Source organism: Geotrypetes seraphini, chromosome 16, assembly GCF_902459505.1.
Source record: "Geotrypetes seraphini chromosome 16, aGeoSer1.1, whole genome shotgun sequence".
In the NCBI taxonomy this organism is placed as follows: domain Eukaryota; kingdom Metazoa; phylum Chordata; class Amphibia; order Gymnophiona; family Dermophiidae; genus Geotrypetes; species Geotrypetes seraphini.
The window spans coordinates 43635237-43661577 of record NC_047099.1 but is presented as its reverse complement, the minus strand read 5'-3'; the positions used below and the strand labels follow the sequence as shown (position 1 = coordinate 43661577).

Here is a 26341-nt window from a genome sequence, read left to right as displayed (position 1 = left end):
TGTGCTTCCAGAGGGCGTGATAGGACATGGTACGGTATTGGAGTTCAAGAAGAGATTGGACAATTTCTGAAGGAAAAGGGTATAGAAGGGTATAGATAGAGGGTTACTATACAGGTCCTGGACCTGATGGGCCGCCGCGTGAGCGGACTGCTGGGCATGATGGACCTCTGGACTGACCCACCAGAGGCATGACTTATGTTCTTATGTGTATCTTAACATATTGATCATGCAACCTGATTTTTTTGCTTTTTTCAGTTTGTAGAAAAAAGTTGATTTTCTGCCAATTTTTTGGCTTCTGTTTGAATTGCTCTGGACAGCACAGCTTTCTAGCCCCTTTTGTATCATTAGCTTATGAAGTTACGATTTCTTAGTGGGCGTAAAAAGGCAATTTATAATGTGAAGGGGAGCATTTCCAAAGGAAATTTCAAGTGCAGTCAAACCACTTCATGTGGGCTTCATGGAGTCAGGGCTGAATCCTGTTTAGTCTCTATATAAAATGATAAAGCTTTTCAATGCAACACTAGAAGAGTAAACACTCATTGTTGTAAACAGTTCCATTTAAAGAACAGATGTTATTGTCTTTTTATTTTCATCAGTGGAGGAGAATGCATGTGGTTTAGTAGCTGAAAACATGAGACCGTGACTCAGATTTTGAAAGTCTGCTCTTCTGACTCTATCCATGGGGCCTGACTATGTGACCTCAGGACAAGTCACTCTAGTGATAATTGGGTAACTGTCCTCATTGTTGGAAAGCACTTACGCACTTTCACACCAAGGGCTTTGCAGGTTGAAATACATGTTATCTAGTTTCTCTTTGCAGATTATCCTATAAAAAGTGCCCACACTCAATTACACGTGCTAATTTGAGAGACAATCGTTACACAGAAACATGGAAAAATGACGCAGATAAAGACAAGGCCACCTCCTCTCTTGTTCATTCCCTTAGAGATCCTATGTACTTGTCCAAAGCTTTCTTAAATTCAGATACAGTTTTCGGGGAGGTACTGAAAAGTTCTCAGCCCAACCAAGAAGAGAATGGTGTGGATTTGATTCAATCAATGATGGGAAATTTTGTTTCTGCAAATTGGCGCTTAACAAAATAAGAGGTACTCCAGTTGCTCATTGCCACGAACAACAAGAGAACTTCAACGTGCTCCTCGCGACCCTGTAGGCTCTCTCTCTGACGTCGCTGCCTATGTGCAGTACCCGGAATGGTGTTAGTGGGAGAGACAATGTGGTCACGAGGAGAAGAAGTTGTCGCTTGCAGAGGAGAAGAGGTGGCATGTGGTGATGGGAGGAAGCAAGGGGATAGATCGGAGGAGGGGTGCCGGCATCCCCACCAAACAGTTCAAAAGCTGTAAAATGGTACATTTTTGCCATTCACAAAGTCACACACTGGCAGCCTTCGTCCAGCTGGGGGAAGAAGGTTCCCCTTCAGCAGTGGAGGCAGAGGCTGGCCCACCATAGGATTACCATATGGCTCCAGAAAAAGGAGGACGGATTGAGACATCCAGGTTTTACTTCCAATGGAAGTAAGGAGGACAGATAGAGACATCTGGGGTAGAGAATGACTTGGGGACAAATTTGTCCCCGTGAGTTCTTTTCCTGTCCCTGCCCCATTCCTGCAAGCTCCGTCCTCATCTGCACACTTTCAAATCATAAGTGTTCGAAGCTTGTGCGATTAAGGCAGAGCTTGCAGGAATGGGACAGGGACAGAGACAGTGACAGTGACAAAACTCACGGAGATGGGATGGGGAAAGTGAGTTCCTGTGGGTTACCTGGGTGCCACAGATATTCAGTGGGATTTGAATCCTGGCTTCTCTGGTTCTTAGCCCCCTATTCTCACTATTGGACTATTTCATTTGAAGACTATGCAGAGTCCTTTAAAAACTTCAATCCAATCCCACATCTGGCAAAACGTGTCTTCACCCTGCTTGCCAAGCCTTGCTAGCAGTAGATCCAAATCAGCTTCTTTCCTCCTCCCACCTCCTGAACTAGCACAGAGAAATCTGATTCTCTTCACCCCTACTGGCCCTCTCCCACGCCACCTCTCACCCCAGAGACTAGTTTTCAAGGCTGCTGACAGCTGAATAGAGCTTTCAAGATAGCCAGTGAGTTCCAGTTTGTTTTGGATCATACATTACTTGCTGAACACATCCTGAGAGGGCACGGTGTGTATCTTTCAGGATTTAGAGATGTCACTTTACTTTCCAAAGGCAGTATCATCGCACAATAAGCATCTCAAGGTCACAGCTGATATAACTAAACCTGAAGGGTAAGGGAATCCAGGGGTACAATTAGAGGGTTACTATACAAGACAAAATGCTCTTGAGTAATAGATCACTACAGGTCATTGACCTGGGGGGCCACCGCGGGAGCGGACTGCTGGGCATGATGGACCTATGGTCTGACTCGGCAGAGGCCATGCTTATGTGATTCCCTGCTACAGAGCTGCCGAGTTACCCAATTTCAGGCTGGAACTTTTGGCCAGTCCTGGTTTTGAAATTACATTTCCAAAGCTGTGTGGAATTTGTAGGTTCTGAACCTACCACTTAAATCAGTGCTGCAAATCCCATAATGTACCAGGATAAGGTGGTCAGAAATCCAGGACTGTCTCAAAATCTCCAGCCTGGAACTGGGTGACTTGGCATGTCTGTTGCAAGCACCGCTTTCAGCAGACAGGATTGATCCATTCCTGGATTTAACCTATTGCATGCAAGGAGGGGGGAGGGTCCCAAAGAAAAGCCAGACTACAAGTTCCAACATGCAATAGGGTAAACCCAGGACCAGATCAAATCTAGATCCAATGGTAACCTTATATCATAGTTGCTGTTATCTAGTTCTACTTTTTAAACTCTGGTGAGCTGATAGATTAGGGTCAGCAGGGAGAGGCTGAGTCAGTCCTACTTATTCCCCCACTCCATGTATGAACTCGTAGTTTCTGCCTTTCCTGGAGAGTGGAACTACAAGTTCATAGCTAGAAGTAGGGAGGGGTGGATGGACATAAAATCAGGGAAAGTGAGCAGATTAAACCTCAGTGCCATCTATCCCTTTCGCTGAGGGAAGAGTTATGGAATGTAAAAGTGAGAACATAGCTTAATTTAATGCAAACTGGGGTTGGCATGGTACATGATACAAAGATAGCTGCAGACATTCCTAAGGAAGCTTAGCCAGCCAATAGGCTGCAGGGAAAAGCAGAACGGAAGGATACTAAGGCACTGTCTCTGTAGCTATTGCTCCCGCCTCACCCTGCAGCCCATTGGTCAGACATTCCAAAGGAAAAGCAGGACTGAAGGTTACTAAGTCACTGTCTCTGTAGCTACAGCTCCTGCCTCCCCCTGCAGCTCACTCACCCTACTTCTTTGAGCGAAGCTCGGTCTTCCAAGTACTTATTATTAAAATGAGTACGCCTTGTACAAAATTTTCCGGCAGGTCTCGAGCTGCCAGTAGCTGTTCATATGTCTGTTATGCGCGTGTCAGTTGTGTGAGTGTATGTCCCATGCCTATGATCAAAATGCAGCTGTGAGGCATGGGACACACCCACAACAGAGACACAGCAGCTGCGTCCATATCGTGGTTAAAACAAAAAATAAAAATAAATGCTCTGGAGTTCCTGCCATTGGGAGCTGTACTGGGCTTGCGCAGAAGAGCTGTGCCTACCGCTTAGCTCTTCTGTGTAGGCACCAGGCACAATTCCTCCCACTTTTACCAGGCTCCTCAGCACAAATAGTGTGCATATTATTTGCATGTCCCCGAAAACCAAAATCGCTCCCTACCTGATATTTTTTACAGGGTTGCCAGAGCTTTGTGCATCCTGCCCTCATTCCGCAATCAAGTTTTCTAAAAAGACAAAAAGAACTATAAGTTTCAAAAGAGTAATACAGAAGACCATGTATCAGTTTATTTCATGGCTCCACTGCACCCTCTCTTGGTCTAAATCTTATTTTCACTTTAGCTATTTAGGTAGGGTTACCAGATGTCCGGATTTCAGGGGTACGGATGGCTTTTCAAAGCCTGGAACTTTGTCCGGGTTTTGAAAAGAAATCACGTCGGGAGGGGGCATCTGCGAATGCGCGGATGCAATGTGGTGACATCACGCGCACGCACGCACGCATGTGTGTGATGTCATAGTAACAGTAAATGACGGCAGATAAAGACATGTGCGTCGCATCCACACATGTCCGGGGAAATCCAGACCTCTGGTAACCCTGTGGTAACCTTAGTCTTTCTTGAACTTTCTGATGTCCTTTTCTAGTCGTAATTCCTTCAGGACTTCCACCACACATTCTTTTCCTGGTCTCGAACTCAAACCCTTTGCAGGGCCACATTTTGGATTTGTCGGCACTTGGAGGGCCTCAGAAAAAAAAAGAGCTAATGTCTTATTAAAGAAATGAGGTAAAACTCTTTCTAGTTTATAAATCTTTCCTTTTGGCTAAGTCTAGAGACATATGAGCCAGAAACTCTTTCATTTGACTTTTGTGATTAGGCCGCGCGTTCGAGACTGGTTCATCCACGCCATTGCCCACCATAGTTGAAAGCATGGGCAAATGTATTGATTTATCCCCACGGGGGGGGGGGAGGGGGGTGCTGGCAATCTTTCTAACGGGGGGAGGGGGGGTTGAACCCACCAGCTCAGGTTGCTGAGGCTGGAGCTCTAACCACTGGCCACCCTCTTCCTTCAGAGCAATGAGCCATTCTAGGCCACCAAGGCCCTCGACCGGCAACATGGCCGCCCTCGCCTCTGAGCAGGCGCCGAGGACGTTTGCCCTTCCCTAAGATGGCCGCCCGCGCAGCTTCCGGCGGCGGAAGTCGCGTCTACTTCCGGGACGTCGGAGGCAAGATGGCGGCGCTCAGGGCTCTCTGGAAGCTGCGGGCACCTTCAGGCTTTCTGCAGCAGGGTCCTAAGCTGGTGGCGCCGAGCAGGTGGGGTCCCGGCTCGGTCAGCTTCTGCTTCTCCGCTGTCCCATCTCCTGCCAGACTCTGTCGAGGACGAGCTAACAGATGACTTATTGTTTCTCAAGGGGAAAGGCAATAGGAAAATGAAGGGGGAACCTCCACCAAATTAAGATGAGATTACGTTTGCATTCCTAGAGGGTTGATAGATTTGCAAATGGGTCCTTGAAAAGCGCATTTCACATCACTCTTTGGGTGTCTGTATTGAAGGAAATCTGGTGCATTGCAATCAACCTATGGCTATGCTCTGTCTTCCCATTGATGATATCTTTTAAGGATACCTTGTCCAAACCAAGCTCTTATAGGGCTTCAGGACAAAGTTGGACGGGTTCCTGCAGGTGGGGATGGTCTTTGACCTAAGGGCCGCCGCGGGAGCGGACTGCTGGGCACGATGGACCACTGGTCTGACCCAGCAGCGGCAATTCTTATGTTCTCAATTGATTTTTGTTCCTTAGAGCAAAGAAACAAGATTTTACTACAGAAGCTTTCTAGTAGTTGAAAAAAAGCGCAGCTTCGATGATTACCCCCAGAATTTTTAGTGGAAGGGTTAGGATAATCTTTTGTCCTAGGACAGGGATCTCAAAGTCCCTCCTTTTCAGGAGTTCCTCAATGAATATGCATTGAAGCAGTGCATGCACATAGATTTCATGCATATTCATTGGGGATATCCTGAAAACCCGACTGGATTGCGGCCCTCAAGGAGGGACTTTGAGACCCCTGTCAAAGGAGGAGAGGGGAAATTATGGATGGGCCCACAACACTCAACTTGTCAGCCCCTTATGATAAGAAAAGATTAAGTGCTGTAAGGTCAATATAATGAAGCAGTTAAATGTGATAAGAACATCATGCCCTATATCCTGTTTCCAGCATAGCCATCCCAAAGAATAAAACATATTTTATATTTCATATCCTAGGAAAAAGCAGTGGATTTCCCTAAATCCATCTTAATAATGTCATCGACAAAGATACAGGGTCTGAGATCCAAGGCTTGAATCAATTTGGCAAAGGGGCCAAGACAGAGCCTTATGGCATGCCTACCATCAAGGAAAAGGGTTTAGAAATTCCTCAGCCCAGTGTGTCCTGCAGAATATATTGTTGTTTATTGAACAGAAAGATTCAACAGTAAATAGCCTTATGTGAAAAAGGATGTGAATCATTAACTGTCTTAGCACAGTTTGATAGTTTGTTGGCTAATTAGAATCAGGGACTTAAATCTGTAGGTAACACATAACCCACCCTGTAGAGTAAATTTGCACAAGTGAGTTTGCACATTCCGTTCTATATGAAGTTACTGGGAATTCATCATACCATGATCAAAAGGAATTTCAGAAAAGACCTTTGTAAAAGATAAGTTAATGTTAACCTTCATGGACAGGGTTACATGACCGTTTTTGAATATTTGGAGTTCTGTCCATTCATTATCAGACAGATTTTACTTAAGAAGTTGAAGGCTATGAAGACCCTACCCAGGAGTGGTTCTCATGCCTAGATGACCCCAACAGCAAACCACACAAAAAAATCCAGGCCTCTTTTGCTGTAACTGATGGGAGACACTGATGTATCTGCCATCAGGGAAAAAAATGAATGGGAAAAATGTCTATTGGAGGATCACTAGGATGAAGCCATATCCGTCCAAAGAGAATAGTACTGCCCACCTTAGAAACATGATGGCAGATAAAAGCCAAATGGCTCATCTAGTCTGCCCATCCGCAGTAACCATTATCTCTTTCTCTGAGAGATTCCATATGCCTATCCCAGGTCCTTTAGAATTCAGACACAGTCTCTGTCTCCACCACCTCTTCTGGGAGGCTGTTCCATGCATCTACCACCCTTTCTGTAAAAAAGTATTTCCTTAGGTTAGGTAAAGAGTATCTGTAAGATCCACAAAACTTCTGGCTTAAATATTGAACTTTTTAGTTACAGTAGCAAACACTTTGGTGAAAACAAATACTGCCTTTCAAAGTAAGAATCTCATCCTGACTGTCACGCATGGGGGTTTATTTGAGGACTGAATAATATGCAGGTTAATTTCAAATGTGGTTATATTATTATTTTGAATTTTCACCTGTATCTATTTTCTTAACAAGCTATTGTATACTTGTTTTCATTCATGAATAAATTAAAAATAAAAAGCATGGGAGGCTGCTTTGCTACATCAGGACCATGAATGGAACCATGATTTCTGTTTTGTAGCACTGATCTGATGAAGAGAGGATAACTCTAAAAAGCTTTTCAAAGATTTCTTTGTATTGGACTAACAGCGTAAATTACCTGCAGCTTGCTTGTTTGATATCTCAAACCTCTTGGCTATCTGTGAGCTGAAGGCTGAAAGTGGGTCATGAACATTTAGGGCCTCTTTTACAAAGCTGCAGTAGTAATTTTCCTGCGGCAAATGCTGCACTGAATTGAATGGGCTTTCATGCATTTGCCATTGGGGAATCGCTACCATGGCCTTGTGAAAGAGGCTCTTAGAGTTCCTTGTTTTGCTGCAAGTAAAACGTTTACAATGTATTAAGCTATGGAACGCATTGGTGGGACAGTTACGGCTATGTTCTGACTAGTTAAGATTTAAAAAATGATTGAAAACAGAATTGTTACAGCATTTTTGTGAAATGTCCAAGGTTTTCAGTGGCACAGTAGATTATTTTAAGAGTAGTTGGTTTTAAGACTTTGCTTTATGTTTTTTCCTACATTTTTAGGTTCGTACTCTGTAAACCGCCTAGTTGTAGACAGTGTAAAAATTTTAAAAAGAAATAATCTATAGAATGCCTGATGAAGAGATTTCATGTTTCAGATTTGTCCCAGGCAGTTCCTACCCTAAATCCTACTGAAGAGATCTTATCTGCAAGAAAGATATTTCCTTGCTAAACCTCTTTTTTTCTTTGATTGTTATTTAAATAGCTAGACAATGAACATAAGAATAGCTCAATGGTCCATCAAGCCCAGTAGCCCATTCTCACGGTGGCCAATCCAGGTCCCTAGTACCTGGGCAAAACAGAGTTTATATATGTAGCATATTGAGTCAAGTGTTGATAGTCTGCCAGTATTCTGAAGGTAATACAGGAGAAAATGATAGTCAATCTAAAGGCTTTGGCTCAGAAGTGCAACTGCTTTGTATATAGAAGGGTTCAAGCGTAGTCCCAGCAGCAATTCAGGGAAAGAACGCCAAAGAAATGCCGACAGTCAGTATAAACCCTAGAATGAGGACGCATAAGATAAAGGGAAGTAATCGAAGATAGATGTATGGAATGGCCTATTGGCAGAGGTGGTGAATTCAAGAAAATATGGGATCTCCAAAGGAGAGAGAGGGATTTGTACAGTTCAGTAATTAGCACGGGTGGGCAGGCTTGATAGACTCTTGGTTATATCTGCTGCCTCTTCTTTTTTCTTTAATATAAATCAATTGTAACCAGAAGATGAAAGCGAGGATGGCATAGCAAGTAAACTGTCAGTTTGCGACATTGTTGGTTAATCAAGTATTGACAATGAATGTGAGTGTCCTGCAACCAAAATGATAAAGCCGCTCTTTCAAAATTGTATCAAATATAATGTCATATTACGTGATTGGCATCCTGGCAAACATCAACTGCCCTATTGGTGATGCCAGTAACCTCCACGGAGTGGCCTTTGTTGGGCAGTTGGGATGTACTGCGTTGGCCTTTATCTGCCGTCATTGACCATGTTACGATGACTTTGGCAATTGGGGGAATATTTTGCAGGTAGATGCTTAATTGTAAAATTTCAATCTCAATTTCTGCTCTCCTTGTCCTCAGGCAAGCAAAGCAATGGCAGCCAGATGTAGAGTGGAATGAACAGTATAGCGGTGTGGTCATGTACCCTACCGAAATCACAAAGAAATGGAAGATACCTCCCTGGAATGGTGAGTTTCTGTTCAGTCAGGTCAAGACAGTAAAGAAAGGAAGCCGAATGAAACAATTACCAGTGACAGAGTGGGTGCAGATCAGAAATGAGCTTTATCGGAGCTCTAGAGTAAGGGAAGGCACAACATTTTATTCACTCTTGTCACTTTGCTTATGAGGTTGTTTTATTAGATAAAAGAATGCTTGGTTGCTATACTGAAAGTTTTGCCTTTCTGACCCCTGAACAGATAAGGACCCCCCAGCTGAGAAGAACGTCTCAAACCTAACAATAAACTTTGGTCCTCAGCACCCAGCAGCCCATGGCGTTCTGCGGCTTGTTTTGGAGCTGAGCGGGGAGTCTGTGAGGAAGTGTGACCCCCACATCGGCTTGCTGCACAGGGGCACTGAGAAGCTCATTGAGTATAAGACCTACCTGCAGGTAATCAATGGGGGTGGGGCAATGTTAACTATTTACTGTACTTAAGTAAGGTTTTGTTATTTTTACTCATAAAGAAGTACAGGATAACATTTGTTACCCTTGGACAAACAGGCATCATCCATGGAGCCCGGTACAGACAGTGCTAAAAATGTACTGTCACTTTAAACTTTTTTAAGAAGCTGCGAGACTGCCCGCACTATGCATGCGTGAGCTTGCGGTTCCTTTTTTTTCATACTCCATGGAGCGAAGAAGTTGTGTTTTTGGACTCTGCCCAACTCGCGTTGCCTAAGTGTTATGTGGTTAAGGTAGAGCTTAGAGCAATGGGGCAGGGGCAGGGACAGCAACAGAACTCGTGGGGACGGGATGGGGAAATTGAGTTCCTGCAGGGACAAATTTGTCCCTGTGTCATTCTCTAGTTAACCACATAAAAGGCAGTTCTATATTTATTGCTGATTAAGTGCCAATTATCGCACTTAATCGATTATATTTTGGCTGGCTCCATATACCCAGAAATTCAATGCTGGATCCCGGACATGGCCCACATTCAGTGTCTGGGTATAATGCCAGTGGCAGTCAGCAAAATGTTGGTCACTACCGGCTGTTATCAGGACCTAGGTTTTTAAAAAATCTGTTCTTGCAGACCAGGGTTTGGAATTGAGGTGCTGGGTACTTAAGGAGAGGGGAAGGAAGAGCACATAGGAGCCTTCCCTTTCCTTCCAGCTCTTAGCTAGCAGGGGGGGTCAGAGACAGTTCAGGGTAGTGCCTTCCTGTGGCCATTGGAGAATTATTCATAGTGACCAGTTGTTCCTTTTTGCTACTCCAAATTGCAGGCCCTGCCTTACTTTGACCGCCTGGATTATGTATCCATGATGTGCAATGAACAAGCCTACTCCCTCGCTGTGGAGAAACTGCTAAACATCAAGCCACCACCCAGGGCCCAGTGGATCAGAGGTAAGGCACTCTCCATGGGGATTTCATATTTCTTATGTACCATAGTTATAGGATAATTTTACATCCCTTCTGGATTCCGTACTCCAGGTGTTCAATCCCTTCCCGCAATCTGGGAGTTGCAGAAATCCAAAGACTTTTCTGAGTATGTGCTCCTTCCTACTACCTTAGAGAGTTAGAGCCCCCTACACTTTTCAATTTCTGTAAGCAATCCATGCAGAAGTCTTGATCTGCTCTGCATCTTTTTCGCTTAAAGTTCAGTTTATTTTGGTGGCTTCAATGCCATGAGACCCCGTGCGGTGTCCTCTGCCAGAGGAAAGGATGCAGTCCCGCGTAGCCGGACAGCTGCTTCACAGAGAAACTTCAGTGGACCTGTGGAGCCAGCCTGCCATGTGCCACTGTTCTCAGACTCAGGGGTCCATTCCCCTGGGAGCTTGCTTGCCCTCTGACCTTGTCAGGGGTTTAAGCACAGGCTGTATGTGTCCTGAATAAAAGTCCCTTGGGAGACCTTTGCATTCCCTGGTTTTGACTTCTCTATGAGTCCTGTAGACGTTTTCAGTCGCTTTTAAAGTTTCTATTCCCAGCACTGGAGTGACATCTAGTGGACCAATAACCACACCCCTGAGGGAGGCCTCCACCCAGAGGCTGAAACAGAGCATGTCGGGTCATCTATTTGATCTCTCCAACATAGGATATTTTATTTGTGGGACTTTTTATCTATGTGGTTTTATATATATAATATTTTGAGTTCATAAACACAAAAATAAAGATTGTTTGTCTCAAGGTTGACATGGTCTATCCCACTCCCCACTTGTGTTTCTTTCGTTTGATTTTACGTGGGGTTTCTGTTCCCTTTCTTATGTTCTACATTCAGGACCACTAGACACATCTACAAGAAAAATTATTATCGAGGTAAGACCAGCTTGCTATCACCAGAGAAAGAGCTGCTGTCTTCGGTGCTTTGAGATCCAAAAGGGAGCAAAGCTCCCAAACTCACCTTAGTTTAAAGAAAAGCTATCATTGCTATGGCCAAAGTTTAGGATTTTAAACCAAAAGAATTATCACTATTACCTCTAGAATTGTAATTTTATGGCTGGGATACAATTTGTGTTTTCAGCTAAGTTGTCAGTGTCTCCAATTTGACCCACGGAAGCCAAGTAAACTCCATAGTTATTTCTTGGAATTTGCAGTGCTTTTATGTTCGTTCTCGATTCTCCTGCTTCTCTTCCATCTGTCCAACGAGCAGTAAAATGACTTAGCTGCCTGTCTCCCTTTTTTGTAGTACTTTTTGGGGAGATTACCCGTATTATGAATCACATCATGGCGGTCACCACTCATGCTCTGGACATTGGTGCCATGACACCTTTCTTCTGGATGTTTGAGGAGAGAGAGAAGGTAAAATATTTTTGTCTTTTTAAAAAATTACTTTTGAAGTGCTTTGTAATAGTTTTTGACTATTTATCCACTGTGCTGGTAGTGCTACGACCCCTCCTCCTCTTGGATATAATTCCATTCATTCAAATTGACTTCTGCAGATATCACAAGATCTTCCCTGTGCCTGACTCCTGAGCTATAGCCCCGTTGAAACCAAATTGAGTGGCCAATTTCGGTCACAGGTTTGAGGAGGAACTAAAGTTGTAAACGACACCCCCCCCCCATTCCACATCTGACCAAAAAAGTCCTTCCAAGCTGACACCTTCTCTCCCTCCCCTCCCGAGGGCCCATTTCTCTCTTCACCTCCCCTGTAATCATTCCCTTTCCCCTCCTCCATCCCACATGTAGGCCCTCCCCAGACCTATCGTAAGAAGGCTTGGTGGTCTAGTGGCTTCTGCAGGGCAGGAATGAACCTCACTTGTTCCTGCATCTACTGCTGCTCTATGGCTATGGCTGCCACAAAGTCCTGTGGCAGTCTTGACAAGGCAGTGTCACAAGGCAGGAATGAGGGGGTTTGTTTTATCCCCCAAAGACACCACGCCTTCCTAGGGAGGGTTGGTTGGTCTGGTTTTGGTGCCAAATCTGAAATCGAAATTGTCAGCCTCGGCCCTAAACCTTCATCCCAGTGCCCATCTTTGAGCCATCCAATCCTAAAAGCGATGGGCTCTGTCCCCTAGACACCGTCTCTTATTGTCTTTGTAGTCTTAGTGGTTATCTGCTTTGTTCCCTCCCAGATGTTTGAATTTTATGAGAGAGTATCTGGCGCCCGGATGCATGCAGCGTATGTCCGCCCCGGTGGTGTGCACCAGGTGAGTGAGGATGTTGGATTATGAAAATACAGCAGAAGAGGCTGATTTCCTCATTGACTAGAGTTAGGGAGGCCAAACTCTGCAGGTAGACAGGACATCCTCTAGAACAGTTTTTCTCAACTTGGTCCTGGAGTCCCCCCTTGCCAGTCAGGTTTTCAAGATATCCAAAATGAATATGCATGAAAGAAATGTGCATATAATGGAGGCAATGTCCCCCACATCTTTAATAACAGACTATGGAAATTGTCCAAACCTTTCTTACAACCAGCTAAGCTGTGTGAATGAAATGAAGTGTAAAATGATAGGTAAGTAGGTGAAGAATGTGCTCTTACAATATAAATAAAAGAAATGTCTTACAGTTGAAATATATACAGCTGGGTAATTACAGAGTCACTGGAATCAGTAGATGGGTGGTTAAGCTGAAGGCAGGTTATATGTACAGTTGAATAAGGAACTGGTCTCAGGTACAGGGAATGCGGTAAGCGAATCCAAGTAGAGTGAGGGAAGTCAGTTGCTTCATGGATGAAGAACCAGGCTTTTGTTTGCAGCAGTCCCTCGCCTGTGCAATTCTCTTCCAGTTATCTTGCGTAAAATTTAGATCAATGGTTAAGATGCATCTTTTTGGTTTAGCATTTTTAGGAGACGTTTGGTATATTGCGATCCTGTCTTTTGGCAACTATTTAAACAAAATTATTTCCTTTTTAGATTTAGATTACTTAGATTTAATTAATTTTTAAATTTTATTTCATTTCTGTTTTCTATTGGTTTTTTCCTTTGCTTTCCTATTTTTTTATGGCGTTCTTTTCGTTTCTTGGTGCTGTTAAAACTTTTAAGAAACATAAATATAGCTCCCCTGGCCTCTTACATATTGAACCGGGCCTGGGCCAGCATCGATATACCGTAGGATCCATTGAATCCCAAGTCCTAAGTGATGATGCTTCTGCCACTATGTGAGAAAATATTGCCGAGATAAATGGAGGCATTCCACATGCTTCTTTCACCTTTGTTCTCTCCCCTTCCCCACAGGATATGCCCCTGGGTCTTATGGACGATATTTATCAGTTCATCAAAAACTTCTCCATCAGAATAGATGAAGTGGAAGAGGTGAGAACCAAATTATCTGAGTAAAGGCTAATGGTTGTTTCTGTGCTGCAAAAGTTCATTTTCTCTCCTGCACGCCCCTTGGCCACACCGTGGAAGAAAGTGTTCTGTCAAAAGTGCAGAAAAATGGAAGTTGTAAAATTGACTTTATCCTATTCTCTTTCTCATTGGACAGATGTTGACCAACAATCGCATATGGAAGAACAGAACAGTTGACATCGGTGTGATCAGTGCTGAGGATGCCCTGAATTATGGCTTTAGGTAATTCTCGTTTCATGGAATGCCTTGGATCTGCCACTAGATGTCACTTTAATGAGAAAAGTGATAGGAGCAATTAGAGCTATTTTGCAAGATGAAGAACCTTGTTAATGTCCCTGTTCAAAAGAGTTTGGAATCTAAAGCACAGGAAGGTGAAATGCTTTGAATTTTAGCTTCCAGAGGCCCCTGTCCAGTGGTTTACGGCCTGGGTGGTACTCTTTTCCTGCAGAAGCTGGCTGAAGCTTTACATAAGTGTTTCTAGATCATTAGTGCAAGAGTGAGGGCTTCCAGTGCTACAATATAGTGTTATGTGCGTACAAATGGAGAGAGGGTTCTGAATTAAGTTTTAAGTGCCAAAGAAAAAAACTTAATTGGCATCTTCTGCCATTGGGTATAACCCTAGTGGCATATTATAACTCTTTTTAGATTGAGAGCATTAGGGCACCTTTCTGTTAGCCTATCTGTAAGAGAATGGTCATTGCATAGCGTAGGGGCCCCAAAGTCCTCCATGGTGGTACAGTTGGCTGAAATGCCCTTCAAATCCTGTAAATGCATTAATTTCAATCTAGAGTAACTGGAAACAATCTCTTAAATGTGTTATTTGGATATTTCATGTAAGGAATTTGCTACTGTTGAGAATCTTGAATAAAGTGAGTTTTTAAAATATGTCCTTGAAGTATTACAGAATCAGTATTAGTATTTAATACCCAGTCTGAATAAGCAGGTCAAGGCTATGTAGTCACACCGTGGTCCTTTACATGAAAAAGGTTGAAGAACACTGTTTATAGAGTTTTTAAACTCTGACACACATGAGGAGTTTTTGCACAGAAGGAGCCAGATCTCCCGGCTGTATACATTTGTATGTTTATTTGCATGGTGGTATGTCATGAACTGATGGGCCAGTGATACCACGAGAGGCCTCTGAAAAGTTCTGAGCCCAACCAAGAGGAGAATGATGTGGAGCCATGAAACTTACAAGTTTTGTTTCATTTCATACCATTGAAACAAAAAGTGTGGCATAACTTCTACGTTTCATGGCTCCACATCATCCTCCTCTTAGTTGGGCTGAGAACTTTTCAGCAGCCCCTCGTATACTCCAGAGAGGCTGCAAAAATGATTTCAGAATGGTATGGGTAGGTATTGAGAGCAAGGAATTCTTTAAATATTTAGTAGAAGCGTAACAAGTTCTAGCAAGAGAATAGATGGTTCAGTGTTATGGTAGATAGCGCACCAGCCTTGGATATGGCCAAAAGGAGTCCTTGTTGGTGGGTTTTGCGGTTGCGAGAATGACTTTGGAAATTGATGAAGTGAGGGGACAAAGCTTTGACCATTCTTTTGGATGGATAAAGTCACAGCTCCAAGACAGAACTCGGACCCCGTGTCTAGTAAGATAGGAGCAGGTCTGATATGAAGAGGGGGAGGGTGGGAGGCACCCGGGGGCGGTGGCTCCTCCCCTCCCCTTCTCCCTCTAGTTGTTGCTCGTGGCGGTCAACAATGTGCTCCTGTCGGCTCTCTCTGATGGGCGGCACCTGAAAGTGATGTCAGTGGGAGAGCCGACAGGGTCATGAAGAGCACGCTGACTACCGCAAACAACTTCTTCAATTAGAGACATGGGGGAAGGGAGGTTTGCGCCCCCACCAACATGGCACATAGGGCAGACTGCCCCCTCCCCTCTCTATGTCCCTGGGGGTATTGGGTACTGGATGCTATTGTTATAGTTCTGTTGATATGCTGAATGGGGAGGGAGATGAGGAAGGTTGTGCTTTATGTTTAGAAAGCTTAGAGTTAAAAATATGTTAAAGCATCTGCTGTAGGGGAAGGAGGAAATGCATTTCTATGCACACTGATGTGGTCTACCGGTCTTGCAGCTTTCTTGTTGTTTCCTGGGCCACCGTGTTCTGCTGCTCCACCATATTCACAGACCAAGCCACTTTACTTACTTGTCATCTCTGGACCAAGGCTCCAAAGCCCAGCATGCAACAACAATGCTTTGTCCTTTTGTGACTTGAAGAACACAATTCTACAAAGCCTATGACCTTAGACTCTGTCAGAGATCTGATCAGAGGCATTGCTTAGAAATTTAACCAGCAAGATGTGGCTTGGCAGATCCCATCTGTGGAATCTGTGGCTGCTTCGAAAAATGGGAATGGCCTCACTCGATCTAATTCTCAACAATGAAAAGAGAGTGTCTGATATCTGTGTAGGATACGAAAACCAAGGTGGAAACGAGGCGCACACAGCTCAGAATTGTAGATTTGAAACAGACTGACCTTTAGTGAAATGGGAAGTTCTCGACAAAGTTTTGGGCAGGGCTATAAAAATAGCAATTGATCATTCTGTAAGGAAAGAAAAAAGAAGTAGAAGCAAAAATAAAGACACAACGAGTATTGCTTGCAAAGGACCTCAAAAAGAAGAACACAGAAAATAATTGTAGAAAATCAGGGGCAGGAAACTGCACGGGGACACCAGGAAATTATTTTTCACTGAAAGGGTGGTTGATCGCTGGAATAGTCTTCCACTTCAGGTTATTGAGGCCAGCAGCGTGCCTTATTTTAAGGCCAAATGGGATAGACACATGGAATCTATTCACAGAGAAAGGTAGGGGAGGTCATTGGGGTGGGCAGACTAGATGGGCTGTGGCCCTTATCTGCCGTCTATTTCTATGTTTCTGTGTCTCCATCTGTCTTCCTTTTCCTGGAGTCAAAGTAGTAAAAATGATTATATCAAAATAATTGAAAATAAGTAACAACCCCCCCCCCCCCCCACACACACACACACTGATCTGGGTTGCACTTCTTGTGTTTTCGTTTTAATTTTTTAGCTGTTTACTGTAGATTTTCACATCCATTGTTCCCATTTCTATCTCCACACATCATGTAAGCCTGAAACTGCTCCTTTTCATTTCCTTCCTCATTTTGTCTTAGCCTCCCTCTGTGCTGTAGCAGCCACGGAGACAGAGAGCCTTACCATTGGTGCTCCAGACAGCTGACGACGCATCAAATAAAGCTGTTGCTGCTAGTTCATGCTGATCCGGAGCAGGGCCTTGAGCCATCTGCACATGCTGAAGGCCTGCCGGCTCTTGCCCCCGAGAATCTCGGAGAAGGCGGGAGCTGGCAGGCCTTGAACATTCACAGATGCTCATGGCCCTACACTGGATCAACCTACGCTGGTAGTAACGGCCTTATTCATCATTAAGGCACCAGCTGTCTGGAGCACCAGCAGCCTGGTAAGGAGAATGTGGCGGCAGCAGGGTAGAGAGCAAGGTAGTGTTGGTCATTGGAGAGGAGGGCCATGCAGGAGAGCAGCTTTGGTTATTGGGAGGAGGTGTGCAGGAGAGCGGCTCTGGTCATGGGGGGGAGGTGCATACAGGAGAGCAGCTTTGGTTATCGGGAGGAGGCGTGCAGGAGAGTAGCTATGGTCATTGTGGGGGGGGAGGTGCATGCAGGAGAGCAGCGCCAGTCATCAGGGAGTGGTGGGAGTGCAGGAAAGCAATACCCGTTATTGTAAAGGGAGTATAGAAGCGCTGGCTACCTGGTTGACTCAAATATAAACACACACCCATTTTTGGGCTATGTTTTTGGCCCCAAAATATTTATATTCGAGTATATATGGTAATCCAGAGCTCTCTGATTTCATGTTGCTGCTTTTATTAGGCCCCTTTTACAAAGCTGCCACAGTAAAGGCACCAAAGCCCACATGAACCGAATGGGCTTAGGTGTATTTACTGCTGCTGCATTGCTACCTCAGCCATATCTGTAATTCCCCCATCTGAGCACTGGGTATTGATGCATCTTTTTGTCCAATTTATCTTGACTAGATTGTAAGCTCTTCCGAGCAGGGACATCCTCTCTGTTTTAATGTACAGCATATCCATATCCACTATCTTTTCTTTCCCCTAAGAGATCCCGCATGCCTGTCCCACGTTTTCTTGAATTTAAATAAAGTCTTCATTTCTACCTTCTCCATCGGGAGGTCGTTCCACGCATCTTCCACCCTTTCCATAAGGAAGTATTGTATTTTTTTAGATTATTTTGAGTCTATTCTCATCATGAGACTTATGAATTTATTTTGCATTTGCTTTACATAATACTCGGTTGAATGCAAAAGAAGGGCTTTGAGCCAACTCCTGAGAAAACACCTATTTTATGGACTTCCCTTCTTTTGCTCCAATTTTGGCAGGGAGTCAGGCTTTTTTAAAATTGTGAAGCTAGAATGCTTGTGGTGGTACTAGATTCTAGATTAGGAATGATATTCGCTTTAGCAGATAGTCTTCAAGTGAAACATGTACAGGCAACTGTTATCATATTTGTGGCAATGTCTGATGGGTTGTTACATCAGCTTCAGGTCATGCAAAACTTGGTACTGTACCTTCTTTGCTGTTTATTTTTTAAATGGAATGATTCCAGCACATTTTGATTCCTTTTATTAAGACAGTTGCATTCCTTGAACAATTTCATATCAGAGGCTTGATACTTTTGAATGCTCTGTCCATGGAAATAAACCACCTGTCCTCATACACAGATTTTAGAAATGTTTTGAGTAAAAAGGCGTGGTAGCCATGTTAGTCCACTTTTAAAAGATTATAATATATAGAAATAAAACAAAACATAAAGGAAATACTGTTTTTTATTGGATTAATTTAAAACATTTTTTGATTAGCTTCTTCAGATCAGAAATAAGCAAATGTTAGCAAATATCATTATATTTAAGTGAAAAATAATAGCATTCCAGTGACAGTCGAAGAGGAAGGGGTGGGCAAGGTGAGAGGTTGGAGAGATATGGATGGGTGATAAAGTGACAAAGCAGTATAAATTCATGGTTTGTAATGCGAAAGGAAACAAAGTCTTTGACTTTGTCATTTTGATTTCAAAGGTCTTATGTTTCTGGATTATTTTAAAATTTCCTTTTAGTATTGTCACCATAAAGCATTGTTCTGGGTTTTTGAGGTGGTATCCTGGTTGGCATTGCAATTTTTAATATCCTAGTCTTTAGCATCTGGCTGGTTTCTCCAATGTTTACACTTTTTGCATTGAATGATATAAACCACATTGGAAGATGAGCCAGAATGTTTTTCCTATGTGGGTGACTGGGGGGTCCTGGGAAATGTATTGCCACAGATTGCAAGGATGTTTGCCCATCCCTCCTCCTTCCTGGCAGACTGTCATGGGAATGCTTTGTCAACATTTGCTGGCAGTCTACATATCCTTTTGCTCTGCTCGGGCTGGGCCATGTCCTGAGTAATGGCACCTTCAGTAGCTCACCTACGTTACACTCCCATTAAAGACATCTGCAAGACAGCCAACTGGTCCTCAATCCATCCCTTCACATCTCATTACTGTTTGTAGAATCATTCCAGATAAGATAGTTGGTTTGGCCAAACAGTTCTGAGAAATTTATTTTCCATTTAGAGGCCAACTTCCAAGGCTCATGTGCTTATATATCCTTTATTCTCTTCCGGACTCATGGCCCTGGCAGCTAGGGAGTCCCATATGTAAGAACATGCTGCTTGCTTGTCCTGGGATAAAGTGAAGTTACTTACCCGTAATAGGCGTTATCCTCATACCTCCCCTAGTTGGCTTCTTAGCTTTTGTACTGAACTGATGGTCCAGCGAGCCGTGGGCGGTAAGGCATTCACGTGTGTACGGTGCAGGCGGTCTTCAAGTTTTAAAGTGACAGTGCACTTGTGGACTGTCCGTACTGGGGCCCTGTGGATGGACATCACCCATATGTAAGAATATCTGCCTGTTGCCTTTGGATAACATGAAAGAAACTTTGCTTTATGGTCTCTTGTTTTAACTTAATTCTTATTGAAAAACATGATCCACTTAACGCTGAAAAGTTAGGCAGTATATAAAATCTTTTCTTTCTTCATCCTCCAAATCCTCACTCTGCTGGTTTCATCTTCTCCACACTGGTATACAAGATCCATTTTTCCACTAAATTATACAGACACTCTCTATCAGAAGATTGCTTTCTTTTTAGAAGGTTTCCATTATGTTTCCTTGTATACATGTTTCAGATAGGTATTTTTATTTGTCAAGTTCAGTAGTAATGTCTTATTGTATTCATGATAAGTGTAATTTGTAAACAGCTGTAAACTGTAGCAACGATGGACAAATGGGAACATTTCCACTTAAGTATGCAAAAAGTATGGATTTACGCATGTGAGCCTTAGAATTTCAACAATTTAGCTGCAGAATATTTTTGACTCTTGCAGCAGAACCTAATGGGCTTTGGATATAGGTTGTTTACAAAAGCCCACCTTTGCAAGCTCTAAATAACTCATTCACTCTCTTTCCCCGTATTTTGGACAGTGGAGTGATGCTTCGAGGCTCTGGCATACAATGGGACCTGCGGAAAACTCAGCCTTACGACGTGTATGACCAGGTGGAGTTTGATGTCCCCATCGGATCCCGGGGTGATTGCTATGATAGGTGAGATTTCCTCTTTCACTCTTGCTAAATCGAACACATGGCTTGGAAAACCCATACTTGAGGCTACTTCTTACCTTGACTTTAGAAAATTACTGAAGACACGTTTGTTTGACAAGTTCTAATCTCTAATCATGTTCCTCCTACCTCATTATCAATTTTCAACAGCCGTCCACTTCCTACTTACGCCACTGTTCCAACTTTTAGATTTAACTGATGCCCTTCCATCTGTAATTGTATTCCAGATTGAATGTTTTTTTGCCTTGTTTCAGACTGAACGTTTCTACCTTGTATCAGATTACCAGTTCTTACCTTATATCTCAATCACTGACTGTATGTATCCCTATTGTAAACCGCTTAGAACTTCTGGTATAGCGGTATATAAGAAATAAAATATTATTATTAACAGTGCTTTGGAATTTATTGTCTAATCGTTCGGGTTCTAGTCATACAGCCGTAGCATATTGGAAAGTAGGACAGTGTTCTTTCTCCCCTATTATAATCACCAGTATCATGCTCTGTGGTTAGAGTCTTGGTTCCCTATGAAGCATGCAAAAAGAAGAATACAGTTTGGATTTCCTCAGCCAGGTTAACTTTGCAGTACCCGAGGCAAGCCAAAAGCACACATTGAACAGAAAACTATGATGATGTTGATACAGAGGACAAAGTGGGATCTTGTGCAGTGGAGGAATAGCCCTAATGGTCAATACAGTGGTTTGAGAACCAGGAAATTGAGTTCAAATTTCCACAGCAGCTCTGGGCAAGTCACTTAACCCTCCACTGCCTCAAGTATGATTGTAACCACAGAAAGGCAGTATATCAAAGCCCAACCCCTTTCCCTTTTTTCAGCATTACCAGTCACAGCCTATTTATTGGTCTCATATTCTCTTTTTTCCCTCTGCTGGGCAGGTACCTTTGCCGTGTGGAGGAGATGCGCCAGTCACTTCGTATCATCCTACAGGCCCTCAACAAGATGCCCGAGGGAGAGATAAAAGTCGATGATGCCAAGGTGTCCCCACCCAAAAGATCAGAGATGAAGGTAGGATGACACACTCCTGCGTTTAGCCTATGGCATGCATAGGGGTCTTCTGCTTGTATGGGGAGGCCTAGTCCTTTTCACTCGATTCATAATTGAAGCTTGAAAAGAGACAGCAGTATCTTGCAGGCATATGGTGCCAATCCCTTTAAGCCTGTAGGTTAGAATTTTCTTTCTAAAATTCAGCTGATCCTAGGTCTTCCATTCTCTAGTCCAAACCAGAGCCATCTTGATTGTACCAATTCAGACATGGGTTCAATACTGTTTTTCCGTAGAGTCTTGGCACCCATGTCTAAGAGAAGTTAGCTTGCTCATTGGACCTGGAATACAATGTACACCTTACTCTAATTTGATTGGCAGGGGACTGGGAGAACTGTTATTTTGTTATAAGAATAAAGATTTAAAATTAAAAAAAAAAAAAAAAATCAGCTGAATTCCACTTCCCTTCTATGTAATGCTCTATAGTAAACCTTGCGGGCCTGTCATATGGCAGGGGGATAACCTGAGCTGCTTTTGTGTTTACAAATGGTCTAGAACAGGGGTGCCCAAATGGTCGATCGTGATTAACCAGTAGATCGCAAAGGCAACGTGAGTCGCATTGATATAGGGACACTGGATCATCTGTTGTCCTATTGTCCTTTAATACTCAAGTTCTGGAAGTCGATATGGGGACAGATTAATGCTATACTTGGAGCATCAATTCCTTTGACATGAGGCAGTCATAGGTGGGACGATGTCACATCTGAAGCCCTCATTGGACAGATATAGAGGGCGGCTTTTCCTTATCATGACCGGGGTAGCCATACAAATGATTATGCGCAACTGGAAGAACTGGGATTGCCTTAACTTGAATTTTGGGTGGGCAAGTTTATGCTTACTTATAGATTTGAAAAAATGAACGCAGATATACTGGGTCATACTAAGAGATTTAAGTTAATTTGGGGCCCTTTGCAATTGGTTTTTCCTTTGATCCTGTTGGTGTATTGCACACACACCCAGAGGGAGGGTGGGAGAGGGATATTTATGTCATGGTTTTATTCTCTTGCAAGGTATTGGTTGGGTGGGGGGAGGGATTTTTTTTTTTTTTTTTTAATCTTGCTGTGGGGATTTTGATTGTTTGTGTAGATACCATACTGCATTTTTGTTAACTTTGGAAAATTAATAAAGATTTAAATATTATGTTATATGTTCTCAACTGTCTTGATGTACCGCAAGTTGCAGTGGCATCAGTGTGGTTTCCGTTACAAAAGCAATAAATATATCTGAGAGGAAGAGCTTAAAGGGAGTGGTAGGCTTGAGTGTCCAGCGTGAGACGAGCGAGTTATTCCTTTGCTGTTGTCTTTCTGTTCACACAGACCTCCATGGAGTCCTTGATCCACCACTTCAAGTTATATACTGAGGGGTATCAGGTGCCTCCCGGAGCCACCTACACAGCCATCGAGGCACCAAAGGTGGGTTTTCTGCCCCCCCCCCCCAAAAAAAAAAATATCAATGGAGGTTATCTGAGCAGTTAAAAAAGCAAAAGAAACTTGTGAAGAAACAGGAGTCCTAGGTTACAACATAAAAGTGTTATTCAAGTTTATTAGGTGTTTTTATATACTGCCTATCAAGGTTTATCTAAGGGGGGCTCACAATCTGTCTGATGACTTGCCCAAGGTCACAAGGAGCAGCGCGGGGTTTGAACCCACAACCCCAGGGTGCTGAGGCTGTAGTTCCAACCACTGAGCCACACAGTCCTACATTAAAAAATTTCTATACTGTCTTAAACCTAAACGGTTTACATGATAATCCATACATAAATTTACATAGACAAATCCTCAGACATACCAGAAAGGACTAGAAAAGTGGTGATCATGCAGGAGAAAGAACAGACGTGAATTAGTCTGGTGAAGATACTAGAGTAAAAATAACAGGTTTCCAATACATAGGGCTGAGCAAATGATTCCATCGCATTGGGACAACAATGCTAAAATAATTTACGTGTGCAGTCTCGTAGAAACAACCGAGGGATTCCACTGAATGCAGCGCAGGGGTGAAAAAAGTAAAGGCTGGGAATTGCTCGGCATTTAACACAGGCATCACAATTCCATTTCCTGATTGTATATTTAATTAGGCTGAGGACTGAAAGACACTGTGCACTTAGCCTTAGAGGTGAGGCAGTCTAGCAGTGCTTCTGTTTAACACTAGGGCATGGGAAGGGTGCCTAACTATCTATCCAGTGACCTGTTTGTCTCTGCAGGGTGAGTTTGGCGTGTATCTGGTCTCTGATGGCACCAGTCGTCCCTACCGCTGCAAAATCAAAGCCCCTGGGTTTGCTCATCTGGTAAGAATCTTCCATTCCTTTATAGGCTGTCTCCCTCAGTGTAACATCAGCCTGGGTAGTTATGGGACCAGTCTGCTGGCCTATGAGCCATTTTTGAATGAGAATCCGGAATCTTTCAGGTTGTGCTCGTGTAGCTTAATTTAAATGTCTCCTCCCTTGCAGGCACAGCTTTGGTGACACCATGCAGGGAGTTAGGGATATTGCTGACGTAGTGCTCTGTAGGGGAATGGGAAGAACATAAGCTATGTCTAGCGCTTGGGGACAGTCTCTTTATGATGTCCAAGACTAGAGCTCATAGAATAGTTGTGAAAGCTGTTGCTTTGACCATGAGCCCACACGGCTTCTGGCTGTCAGACAGATAACAAAGAACGGTGTCATCATAGTGTCTGTGGTGAGGAAGGTTTCTGTTCCTCATCAGTAGAAGAAAGCCATTGGGCAAGATGTCTTACGTTCTCAGAAACCACGTGCTTTTCAGTGCACAACTTAATCTTCATGCCATGGGTGCCCTGAGAAATGTTCAATCACCAGGGCAAAAATCTTGGAGTAACCAAATCAAAACAATATAAAATTGGCTGCAATTGAATTAGCTGATCCAAATTTTAAAAAAACACAGTACATAATGCATTGAACGTTCTTCATTCTTCAAATTCATCCAAATACTTTCTAAAGATATGGGTCAAGGTTGTCATTGCCTAAAACTCCCAGTTCTTATCAAAAATCCTTTACGTAACAGATATGAATTCAAATGAAAGCCAAGCCATATAGAACAAGAAAGGTGAAAACAACAGGGCCACCGTTTCACTTCTTCAGGGATACCCATTAACATTTAAAGTGGTTTATTAAGTATTTAAGACTGCCCAAAATACTATACTGTTGTTTTAAAAATATGCACATAAGAGTGCTCTTTAAAGTGGCATATTATGCTTTCAGAAAGTTGTTGAAAACTTACTTGTTTGATCAGTTTGTAACATGATTATTGTTGTATCCCTGTTTACATGTATGTTTCACTGATTGTACATTCCTTCTTGGTGGTGAACTGCCTGGCACTCATGGTTGGGCGGTATACAAGAATAAAGATTATTATTATTATGCTGCAAAAGTAATTATCCTGGCTTCCTGGTTATGCTTTTGTTAAGCATCTCCAAAGCCCATTCTGCTGTGTGGTGGTTTGTGACATCACTTCCTGCCAGACTAATGGTACAAGATGGCCGCCACCAGCAGCAACCTAGCACCCATTCCTCAAGGATTTATATTGTGTTCATTCCTCCTGGCCAAGCAATAAGCTTGAATTTTGAGCATGAAGATTTTCCTTTTTCCTTTGTGCTATGTTTGTTTAGGACAGCTGCCCACTGTTATGCAAAATAGGAGCTCTGAACCTGCTACTAACTGGTGTGGTGGTGGTGGTGGTGAACTTTCTCAAGATTCTTTTTCTTTTGTTTCAGGCTGGATTGGATAAGATGGCAACAGGACACATGTTAGCAGACGTAGTAGCAATTATTGGTGCGTTGTTTTCTGTTCTCTAATGAGCCGCACATTCTGGTTATTGGTGCGATGAGGAACTGTGTTAACCCTTTACTAATGCTTCCAGACAAAGCAAGCTCTCTATGTAAGAGAATGGCTTCTTTCTGTACCCGCAGACTTGCCATGCCAGTGACACCTCAGACTGTTACCTAAGATGGCTAGGTGGGATGCCCCTGCCAGTTTGTTTACATTATCACAGTCCTGGTACACCCAGCGGCTGTCATGCAGGGGAGATTCAGAATGGTACTACCATAAATATGCAGGTGGAATAGGTAACATCAGTTCAAATCTAATACAGCCCTCCACCACTTTTGTATCTTTATTAGAAATTGTTTTGTTCTCAACCATGACAATATACCTTTAACAATGAGGAGAAAGCCTCAGCTCCCCGTCCCAAGTCAGAACTTGTCTTGCTTGAGGACGAGAAAGGATAACAACCTCACTGGCTTCAAACAACCTCCTTACCAACTGATTATTCAAAGTCTTAATATTTGTTTAGTTAAATAAATTCTGTTTTTAAGTCCCTTTTTATCTCTTCTCTCTTCCACAGGCACCCAGGATATTGTGTTTGGAGAAGTGGATAGATAAGTGACCCCTGTAATCTGTGTCAATAGACTGACTGAGGGAAAAGCCGTAGAGACATTAATAGACACACACCTTCCGGGGGGAGGTGTCGCTTAAAGAACAATGCATTTTTAAGTAAACGTTCTATTTAAATATGTATCAGCCCTGTGTGTATTGCTTGTATGCCAGTTATGGAGAAAAGAAAATTAAAGAAAATCTCTATGCAATTGTTTCCTTCCTTGATTTTGAAAATGTTGGTGATTGCATCTTACATGAGCCCTGGGGCCCTTTTGAAAGCCACTAGTTACATCGGATACACCCCTGCCATCTTGGTAGTTCTAGATAGTAAATTGTTCTATATGGGATTATGAGACATAAATGAGATTTGTAAACCTATAATTTGCCACTGAAGATTTTAATAAGAGTTCCTTCCAGCAATCCAAGGCCATGCTAGCGTGACAAAGGAAGCAAAATAAAGGCAACCGAGGTGGTGGTCATGAAATACAAAAGAATACAAGAAAAGGAACACAGAAGAGATTACTAGATAAACTGAAAGAAGCCCAGTTGGCAAAGGCAGAAGAACAAATGGTTTTCAGGAACATTAATGAACAGAGAAAAGCTAAACCATTGTGTGGAAAGGGATGAGGAAAAGGCGAACGTACTT

The 26341-nt window shown here is 43.1% G+C and overlaps 1 protein-coding gene and 1 long non-coding RNA gene across 2 annotated transcripts in view; one reads left to right on the top strand and one right to left on the bottom strand.

Moving 5' to 3' along the window:
• Positions 1-3830, bottom strand: part of LOC117350230 — a 74642-nt gene extending 70812 nt beyond the window's left edge. Inside the window, exon 1 of the long non-coding RNA XR_004537259.1 lies at positions 3777-3830. This is a non-coding gene — a long non-coding RNA (uncharacterized LOC117350230). The remainder of the gene's footprint in view (positions 1-3776) is intronic.
• Positions 3831-4780: 950 nt separating this feature from the next.
• On the top strand, positions 4781-25904 carry NDUFS2 (NADH:ubiquinone oxidoreductase core subunit S2). Its single transcript, XM_033924344.1, has 14 exons — positions 4781-4923; positions 8727-8833; positions 9062-9252; positions 10083-10203; positions 11483-11595; positions 12369-12443; positions 13470-13547; positions 13720-13805; positions 20117-20236; positions 21143-21272; positions 22625-22720; positions 23509-23592; positions 25035-25092; positions 25664-25904. Exons 1-14 carry the CDS (start codon positions 4841-4843, stop codon positions 25699-25701), a joined length of 1380 nt encoding a protein of 459 aa, XP_033780235.1. The 5' UTR covers positions 4781-4840; the 3' UTR covers positions 25702-25904.
• The last annotated feature ends 437 nt before the right edge of the window (positions 25905-26341 follow it).

Bases quoted from the DNA above. Each gene is read 5' to 3' on its own strand.
- NDUFS2 (XM_033924344.1), top strand. From the start codon at position 4,841: ATGGCGGCGCTCAGGGCTCTCTGGAAGCTGCGGGCACCTTCAGGCTTT. The intron at 13,806-20,116 runs GTAATTCTCGTT...TATTTTGGACAG, and splicing joins GCCCTGAATTATGGCTTTAG to TGGAGTGATGCTTCGAGGCT. The intron at 21,273-22,624 runs GTAGGATGACAC...CTGTTCACACAG, and splicing joins CCAAAAGATCAGAGATGAAG to ACCTCCATGGAGTCCTTGAT.